Source organism: Somniosus microcephalus, chromosome 6, assembly GCF_052327205.1.
Source record: "Somniosus microcephalus isolate GS21.2 chromosome 6, FLI_Smic_1.0, whole genome shotgun sequence".
NCBI classification, from domain to species: domain Eukaryota; kingdom Metazoa; phylum Chordata; class Chondrichthyes; order Squaliformes; family Somniosidae; genus Somniosus; species Somniosus microcephalus.
This window is the reverse complement of record NC_140992.1, coordinates 26,256,315-26,266,783: the sequence shown is the minus strand read 5'-3', so window position 1 is coordinate 26,266,783 and position 10,469 is coordinate 26,256,315. Positions and strand designations below refer to the sequence as shown.

Genomic DNA, 10,469 nt, shown 5'->3' with positions numbered 1-10,469 from the left:
AATATAAGGTGCTTGAGCCCCTCGTTGCTATCCAGTAACCCCCGTGGGACACTTGTACGGGGCTAGACTTGCTGGTGATGGGCTTGCCTGCACATAACGTGAATAACCAGCACTTTGCTGAGACACATCCCCGGATAGCCTACATCCTGGGGTTTTAAAGAGGTGGCTACAGAGATAGCAGATGCAGTGGTTTTCATCTTCCAGAATTCCCTGGATTCTAGAGCGGTTCCCCCTGGCTGGATGTTCTTATATGTTAGGGTGCTTGTTGAATAGCTTCGCAGTAAGAAATTCAGGGGAAGGGAGAAAATTGGCATGGAACAAATTCCATTTGGGATTGGTAGAATTCGTTTCCTTACTCTTTAATGCTTGATGTTATTTGATTGTGGCATTTCCTTCACTCCAACACATGATTGGAGCACTGATTAAGATCAGATACTTCTTAACCAGATGATATTGTCTCATTTTCAGTTCTGAAGTCTCTGTTATCATAATTGAAATATTACTATAAACCTGTGAGAGAGGAAATGTAGCAAGTGACAGAGCTAAACCTAGAGATATAGAATACACAGCACAGGTAGTACACAGTGGTGCTGATGTCACCTGCCGTGTTAAAGCCCAGTTTGACACAGTGCTCCAGTTATACCGCAGCATTGCCAAGCAGAGTGAGACTGCTTCCTTCACCAGCTTCCATATTATTCCGTTCTGGAGTTTGGCTGTGATTTTGGAGTTATACCACAACTGCAAAATGTTGCTGCAAAGTGAAGAACACATCACAGCAATACTTAAAAAGTTGCAGCATAAACACATCCTGAAAAAAAATACCTGCAAGAACATCACGTGGCCCTACAACTTGGAAATAAACACATTTTTCAAATTGACATCACCACATATCAGTGGAATTGTCTTGTCTGTATGTGTCAAAGCTATTATTTTCAGTGACTGCTTGCTGTCAAGAATGTCAATTCCTGGTGTTTCAAGTGACAATTTATTGCTCCTCAGTCAAGCTATCAAACAAAAGTTATTTTCAATAATTACTTTGAACAGTTTCACAAGCTAGAATCAAAGCTCTTCTCCAATACCTTGCCGCAAGGAAATACCAGCACATAGTACAACTTGTACTGATGGAATCACTGGAGAAAGATCTCACAGAGGAAGGAGTAGCAAAACAACTGTTAATTCTTTGAAGGGAGATATAGCGGCTGTGGCATTGGTGAAACCCACTTATTGAACCCTGGCTGTGTTAACTTTGTCTAGTTTTTGTATACAAATGTACATACAATTAAAGCATGTTGCTAAACACACAACATATAAAATGTGACTGTGTAGGTGTGTTTGCTTTGACCATACATAGGTGACAAATGCATAACTTTATTAAATAGTTCTCCATGATTTTTCTTTTTCTCTGGGTTCAGCTGACGCCATCAGGGTTTCCAAGGACAGCAACTGAGGAACCAATAGCACCATAATAATCACCAGTAGCACCCACACAGGGGAAAGTGCACCATCACAGGTGCAATCCACACCATAAGTCCATTTTCAAGTGCTGGATGATGTGGCAAGCCTCATTTAGAGGACACAGGAACATCTTTCAGAATAACTAAAATGCCAGTAAAAGAGATGTTATTTCTAATTCTCCCTGTACCAAACTCTAGAAAATGATAAAGAAAGTTTACTGCCTGTAGGCAGAGGTGTCTCCTCCTAGTAATGTTGGAACTCAGGGGGAAAACTGGTTAATAGAATAAGTGTCTGCCTGTTTAACATGTAGCACAGTGTCTAGCTTCTGACAACTACAAAGGCCACAAGAGCAGAACAGCCACTGCTCAATTGAATTACACTCTTCAAACACTCCCAGCTAGCCATTATTCTCCAGAATATATAACCAGAATTCTTTTAATACAGGGCTGTGTGACAGCGATTTAATTTCCAGTCCCGAGATTGACCATAACTCACTTACACAGTGTAGTTTCCTCACTCGTGGAAATAAATGAATAAATAAAAACTAGCACACAGACTGCGATGAAGAATCTTCCATCTTTGTGCTCTGAAATAGCCCCTTTGAAAATACGAGTGAAAGTAAATTAAATCTATAACACTGAATAATAATTTTTATATATATATATATATATATATATATATGCAAGTCAATTTATTAAATTTATTACTATAAAAAAAAATGTACTTTTAATGAATGATTGCAGTCACTTCTTACGAACTCTGTTGTATCTCACTTGTCTGTGACACTCAAGAAATACATGTGACAAAGAACCTCAATCGTTGATTCTCAGTGCATGGTCCTCTACTTACACATGGTTTAGTCACATGGTTTAGTCATTCGATTATATTTTAAAACATATGTTTATGTCGTGTTAGCTTTAACAGAGGATTGCCGTCAGGAATCGGTGGATTATGAAAAATTAACCCTCAATCAATACTGCAGAGTGCAACGCGCGCTGAAGGTAGTTAAGTCTCTTACTTGACAAGTGGTTCATTTCCTGCATATATTCAATAACCCGTTAAGTGTTTAAAATTGTTTGGGTTCTATTTTCTCTGAACTGAAGGTGAGTGACGTTACTGCGGACAATGAAACAATGGTAAAATCAAGCACTCCCAGGTCGGGTATGTAGCACATTCAGGAAAAGCTTACTCTACTTTGTTGAGACTGACCATGACTCATTTATATGGAATAGTTTCTTCACTCGTGGTAATAAATGCATTAATAAATAAAAATTAGCACATATACTGCCATGAAGAATTTTCCATCTTTGTGCTGTAAATGGACCAATCAAGGTAAGTTTTTTTGCAGTCCCCATCCAATAATAGAGGTTGCCCAAACTCCTTTTATGCAGGGCTGTTACCAACAACAAGTAGAAGCTTTTATCTTATCAGTGTGAGAAAGGTTCAAATGTCACGTCAATACAGCATTTTTCTCAGTGACAAATTGTTTATTGGATTCTTCCTTGCTGGTAATGGCACACACAGGGTTAAGGTCAGTTGCTGCTGTCTGGTTCGGCAAGGTACAAAGAATATCAGCTGCATATAGTGATGCCACAATTCCCAGCCAGAATGGAGATGATTGGGTAAATTCCCCCGTCAATCACGACTGGAGACCACACTGCTGTAAGTGACTGGAATCGATTTTAAGCACATAATTTATATTATGCAACTATCCTCCACTCACTGCATTTTGCTGGAGAAATCACTGCTTTTATTGGGAGACGTTACTGTAGTTTCAGCCATGAGTTGTTTGCTGTAGTTCATAAAGACTCTTTTTAAATAGACTCCGTAGACTGCTGTAGTGCGCTGTTTAAACAGACTTTTGGGGAAAAATTAGGTTGCTTTGCGGCTCCCGTTAGCGCCCTCGGGGCGCAAAGCAACTAGCGCCTGGGCACGGTGCGGCCAACACCTCCCGCAAAATTCAGCGGGAGGTTAGCGGCAGCGCTAACCGTTAGCGCCCTGCGGCGCTGTGCCACCGGCGATGATGTCATCTTTCGATAGCGCCCCCTGACTTACCGCCGGACGCTATCTCCGACGGGGTCAGGGGAGCCTACCTGCGGCCGGAGCGGCGCTATTTAAAGGCAAGGTGATGGGCAGCCATTTTTGTTGCTGGCCACCTGCAAGCACCTGCCTCCACTCCCATCCCCGGCCTCCTGACCCGCCCCCCCCCCCCCTCGCAGGGTGCCGGCTGCGCTCCATGAGCCCAGCCCTTCTCTTGAGTGCCGGGCTCTTTTGCCGGCACTCCTGATGCCCGGGGGCCTAGCTAGGCCCCGGGTCACGCTGAGCAAGGCCCCTCCCCTTTAAGGGGAGGAAGGCCTGCAATACCGTGGGGCGACAATTCCTCGCCGCATCCCAAGAGGGAGGCGGGGAGCTTTAAGTAGAGCCCCGCTTCACTCTTGGGGTGCTACCATTCAATTTCAGCCGCCTGGGCGCTAATTTTTCCTGGGCGCTAAAAGTGGTGCCCCGGCGAAGTTAGCGCCCCAAAAGGGGCGCAACTCAATTTCTCCCCCTTTGTTTTCTGAATAAATAGACTGTGTTTGCTGTAAAATACATTGTCTGCTGTGAGTCCTGCCGTAAATCCCATCTCGCCTCCAACTCATTGAGTGCCTATTGACACCACTGTGTCAGCCAATGTACATTACAGTCTATTATATTAATAAGCTTGAGGATTCACCTGTAAAATAATAGCTTATTTAACAGCAATCAGCATTATATTCAGAAGGGGAAGCTCCTGCCAGAGCAACCTCCTTGACTTCTTTGAGGAAGTGACAACACAAGTGAACTGTGGGAAGTCCTATGACATGGTGTACCTCGACTTCCAAAAGACTTTTGATACAGTTCCACATCAAAGACTATTAATTAAACTCTATCTGTGCATATTCAGTGCAAACCCCGGGACTGGATGAGAAATTGGTTGAAGAGTAGGAAACAATGAGTACTTGCTAGAGGTGCTATGTCAGAGTGGCTGGTTGGGGGGGGGGGGGGGCGGAAGAGGGGGAAGGGGAAGAGGTAGTACTGAGTGAGGTGCCTCTTGGCTCAGTAATAGGACTGCTACTCGTTCTAATTCACATGAATGACCTGGATTCAGAAACTCAATGCACTGATCAAATTTGCAAGATTGTACCAAACTATGAAGGGCAGTGGAATTGGAAGAGGCAGCTCGGAAACTACAGATCGAGTTGGACAAGATATGTAAGAGGGCAGAACAATAGCAGATAAAATTTAAGGCACACACATGTGAAGTCCCACACATAGGGAGGAAGAAGACAACACAAATATTCCACAAATGGGGCTGAAATAGCTATGGATGAAGGTGAAAGACCTAGGAGTCTTAGTAGATTCAAATCAAATATGTCCAAACAACACAGAAGAGCAATCACAAAAGCGAATAGGATATTGAACTACATACATAGATAAAACAGTAGAATATAAGTTCAAGGAGGTGATGATCAAACTGTACAGTGCTCCAGTCAGATTGCACCTGGAATACAGCGTTCAGTTCTGATTGCCGGGTGGCAGTGCAAAGAACAGCCATAAGGCTGATCCCCAGTGTCAGATATTTGGGTTATGAAGAAAGACTGGATAGACTTGGGCTTTTCAGCTGAGAAAGGAGACATCGGAGAAGTAGTTTTATATAGAGGTATATAAGATTGTCACGACCTGGAAAAAAGTTAATCAGAATATTACTTTAAACTGTGGGGGTAGAACTAGGGGACATAGATTCAAACTAGTAAAAGGTTATTTTAGAACCGATATCAGAAAATAAGGATCCACACAAGAGGTTAGCAAAAATGAAAGTACATGGGATTGGAGATAACCTTGTGACATGGGTTGGTAATTGGTTGGGAGGGAGGACAGAGCGTAAAGGGAATGTTCTTTGATTGGTGGGATATGACAAGTAGTGTTCCCCAGGGAACTATACTAGGATCTCAGCTTTTCAGCATATGACTTGGATGAAAGAATATAGAATTGTACATCCAAGTTTGCAGATGACAAAGTTAGGAGACACCGTATGTTGTGCAGATGGGAGCAGGAAGGTACAAAGGAACATAGACTAAATGAGTGGACACAACTATGGCAGGTGGAGTTCATTGTGGGGAAGTGTGAGATCATCCACTTTGTATCCGAGAAAGATAAATCAGAATATTTTCTTAATGGGAGAGACTAGGAGCTGTGGGGGAGCAAAGGGATTTAGGTGTCCCTGTGCACAGATCACTAAAGGCTAGTGTCCAGGTACAAAAGATAATCAAATGGGATAATGGAATGTTATCTCAAGGGGATTGGAATATAACAGCGAGGAACTAATGCTTCAGTTGTACAGAGCCTTGGTCAGATCCCATTTGAAGTACTACATTTAGTTTTGGGCACTAAACCTCAGGAAAGGTATAATGTCCTTGGAGCAGGTACAGCACAGATTCACCAGAATGATACCAGGCCTTAAAGGGTTAAATTAGGAGGACAGGTTGCACAAAGTTGGTTTGTACGTCGTTAAGTTTAGAAAATTAAAGGATGATCTAATTGCGGTCTTTAAAATGATAGAGATTCAGTAGAAAAAAAATTAGATGCTACAATGGGAGGACATTAGAATATATGTAATGGATGAATTAAGGTGGGCCAAATGGCCTACCTCGTCTGTAATTATCTTGTGGACAAAGCGGGGTATAGTATGGCAATGTTTGTTGAGTGCAGTCATTGGGGTCACTGATAACTGGCTGGACAAAGTGTTAATTTCCAAAATATAAGAGATCATTCTTAGTGGCTGGGGCAAACATCCTATGTAATTTACAACCTGTAAATGGCTGATCAGCAGTAACATTGAGAGATACTGTTCTTAATTAATGTCCTTTGTTTTAGTATATCTTCAAAGCCTGAATGGCATATCTGAGGCTATCTCTCAGTCAGCAGTCAGTCTGAATCCAGCAGATACCGAGCTAAACAAAGGCTCTGAGGTAGAGACTCACCATGTAAGTAAGTTTCAAGGATTCATTTGATGTTGGGATGTTTGAGACATGTAAGAAGATACATTGAGTACAAGTGATTCTTTAAATAAAAAAAGATCAATTTAAAATATGAATTAACCATCAGCTAGCCTGTGAACAATGATTAGGGTTTGCCCAGTAACCTGGTGAAATAGATCCAGTAGTGGTGAATGATGGGGACATTGGGGGGGGGGGGGGGGGGTGTGCAATGCAAGAAGCACCCATTCCACCCCCCAATCAGAATTTTACAAAGGATATAAAAAAGGGGCATAGCCCCAACAGAATCAGCTCCCATCCCAAATTTTCCGTGCTCCCAGATAACAGTGACCTTACGTTGCCAGAAACCAGGAATTTCTAGCCCGTTATATGCAAACATCTGAATGACATCTTGGTGATACGCTTGCAAGTAGAGAGAAAATCAAACTTTCAACGTAAATAAAGAAGTGACCTTTAATCTTTTACTCCATTTTATCAGAGACCTGCCTTTCAGGCAATTTTCACAGAACCTCAAGATTAAATTGAAATTACTTTGCCACAAACCTGAAAGTTTGCCTCAGTATTCAAAGGACAAACTGTCTGTGCCAGTTGTGTTGCCAATCTTACTGAATGCACACAGGAGACTGTGAACAAAGATTCTTTCATTGGTCTGAAGGGCTTCTTTCAGAAATACCTGGCTTGATGCATTTAGACACGATCAAATCATGTGGACACACAGGACTTACATAAGTTGGGACAACGACTTGTATTTATAAAGATCAGTTCCAGTTTGGACGAAGCCTCCTCAGCAAATTTTAACAAAGTTTTAATCTTCAAATGAAATTCTTCTTTCAGTGTGCAAGAAGCATGTGTACAGATAGATACTGGCACCAAAGCACAAACTGATCCATACACGTACTGGCCCTGCACCAACTCTGCAGTTATATTTTTCCGTCTTGTAGCTTGAGATGGGTGATCGATGTATATACATTTATTGTGCAGATTTCTTGGACAGGGGGTAGTTTTGCACTCATCAAGAGGTGGAATGGCATCTCGCTGTGGAAAAGAAAATGGGCGGAATTTTTACAATCGGCGGGGGAGTAAATCAGGTGGTATCAGATTGGCCGCCTGTTCAACACCTTTCTATTGTCAGCAGCAGCTTGCATTTATATAGCGCCTTTAACATAGTAAAACGTCCCAAGGCGCCTCACAGGAGCGTTATCAAACAAATGTTGGCACCAAGCCACATAAGGAGATATTAGGGCAGGTGACCAAAAGCTTGGTCAGAGAGGTAGGTTTTAAGGAGCGTCTTAAAGGAGGAAAGAGAGGTCGAGAGGTGGCGAGGTTTAGGGAGGAAATTCCAGAGCTTAGGGCTTAGGCAACTAAAGGCTCGGCCACCAATGGCGAAGCGATTAAAATCGGGGTATGCTCAAGAGGCCAGAATTGGAGGAACGCAGTTATCTCGGGGGGTTGTAGGGCTGGGGGAGATTACAGCGATAGGGAGGGGCGAGGCCATGGAGGGATTTGAAAACAAGGATGAGGATTTTAAAATCAGGTGCTTTCAGGTCATACATAGCATGAGTTAGGGATGCAAAATACACCAATAAGCTGCCTTTACCCCAGTCTTCAAAGAGTACTTCTATTCTCTTGAGGTTTTTATAGCAGTCTGATACGGAAAACAGTAATCGCTTCAATCAAGGCTAGATTGAAACCCCAATCCCAAAAGTTAAAGAACAGTTTGCAAATCCACCAAGTTTCCAATGTAGCCTCTACTAAACTAAATCAATCAGACAGATTAGGATCCCAATGGCGAAGTTTCAGTCAAAGATACTATAGACTCCTGAATTAAACATATGCTACTGATAACATGCTAAATCTTCAACCTGTTCTTGGCTAGTTACTAGTCTTGTGTACTTTATACAGCTTTCATTGTATTTGGCAATTACAGATACACAACCACTTGTTGCTTGAACAGGTTCAATTCATCAACCAACACAGCAAGATTTAATTTTTAAAACATTATTTTTATTTAAACTTAAAAACACTTGGCAGAATAAGTTAACTTTGCCCTCCATGGGCAGGTTGCACACAGTACACTGCACTGTGGCTGCTGTTGTGTATTTTGTAGATTTGTTCTGATTACTTATCTAACACTATGACAGAAAATGAACTTTGCAGATATTTATTTCTTCAAACAGTACAATTTGTTTTTGTGTATGTACAGGTAAAAGACCAAGAATGAATAAAAAATCTTTTGTACAATATATGTAGCACTGTACCAACCTTTAAAAGCCGCTTTCTAGTTTGGCGATACTGAACCTGCTGTGCAAATTCTTTTCTTCAAAAAAACAAGGCAGGTTGTCACATGAGAAGGTCACTTAGAGGAACTAAAAATGAGGGGGTGGGGGGAAGCAGTTTAAGTGTAAGGTACTTGTCTCTTCTGTGCCTGCACATTCATTGTTAGCGGTCTTCTCTACTTAAGATGTCCTATGCAGGGTGATATTTAATTTAAGTTGGCATGTTCCTCAGATCAAGGTGACTGATGCGAGGCCTACCCGTTGCTGCTGAATTGCACATAGTTGGTCTGTTTTCCACATCACTATTGCGAGCATCCTTTTCTTGTCATACTAGTCCTCTCCAAGTGTAAATAAACTAGCATGTAAAGATTATAACATACAGTAGATCTGTCCTGTGTTATCTTAACATAAGACTCTAATGCAACACTGGCCCATAGGGCTCATGGGGTAGCCTTTCAACTGATGATTATTCAACAGCAAGAGGCAGTTCATAACCAACATGACAGATCATTGCTGCCAAGTACCCCTTTAATACAAATAATTGTTCAAGTTTAATGGAAATTTGTGATTTAAAAAAAAACTAAAATCTGGATCATCACAAGGAAAGTCACGTATCTGTTTTAAAAATCTGTTTTAAAAGTTATTTCTTGAACTGGAGGTTGGGAGTTTCAAAAGAGAAGCCTCTAGTCGTATTTTGTGTGTTCATCAGGGGACAAGGACATGAAGCATTCTATGGATCAACAAAAGACACTGCAATGTATCTTGTTCCATTTGTAGTTGGGAGCCCTTCGTGGAGATGAGTTAGTCTTCCTGGATGTATGAAACTCCATCCTTTCTTGGTGGTCTCGACGACGCAGTTATATCGATGGAATTTGCAGCCGCCACCCTAGAATGAGAACAGGATTTATTTTTCCACTTTTTTTGAACAGCTAAAATTTATTCTACTACCCAGTATTGAAATCAGACTCTCAGTGGAGTCTGTGTAAGGTGTTGTACATACATATGGTCAGAAGAACCAAGCACTATGTTTCTGTCTTTCCCGAAGACTGTTTAACATCTGTAACAAAATGTGATTTGTGTGGTGGACATAATGCATGAAATCTATCTTTATATCTACCTGTCTTAGAAATAAATGTTTAAAGCTGGAATAAACTTTTTATGAGGAACAGCCTTATCCTCTATATAAGCAAAAATAAACCATGTTGAAATATGAATTGGAAGTTAGCTATTGTTGGCAGGAGACGGAGTTAATCTGAATAGGTTCTGAAGGCTTTATTGGTTGGTTTACACTTTATACCATTAGCAGATGATGCCAATTATCCTGGAGTTCCACATTCTTCGGGGATGATGACTAAAGTCTGTGATATCACCGCTGAAGATGTGTGGATAATGTTGATAATCAGGAAATTCGAATTGCTGTCACTGGCAATCTAACAGAGCTTTATACACAAGGGAAGATGCTCTTTCACCATCTGCTTCCAAATGTAGTTGTCTGTAAAATGGTGCAGTAATTAACAATTTATTTATTTATTGCAAATTTCTGTCATTGGACAACGTCTGTTACATGGGATCTTTACCTCTGCTACTTCAGTGCCATTTTATGCAGTCAAGAGAATACCAGACAGAATGGGGGTAATTTTAACCTAGCGTTCCCTTTCCAAAAGGAAAGTAGAATCGGGCAGGGTGTAAAATGGGTGCTCAATCCGATCCAGTCAGTTTGCTG

At 41.5% G+C, this 10,469-nt stretch overlaps 1 protein-coding gene across 4 annotated transcripts in view; it reads right to left on the bottom strand.

Annotated features, from left to right (window-relative positions):
• Positions 1 to 8,452: 8,452 nt before the first annotated feature.
• plod2 (procollagen-lysine, 2-oxoglutarate 5-dioxygenase 2) overlaps positions 8,453 to 10,469 on the bottom strand; it is a 159,423-nt gene continuing 157,406 nt past the window's right edge. For all 4 annotated transcript variants that reach the window (XM_085989861.1, XM_085989858.1, XM_085989859.1 and 1 more), the window contains one exon: positions 8,453 to 9,632. In XM_085989861.1, the coding sequence (XP_085845987.1) occupies positions 9,477 to 9,632 (156 nt within the window). In that variant the 3' untranslated portion in view covers positions 8,453 to 9,476. The remainder of the gene's footprint in view (positions 9,633 to 10,469) is intronic.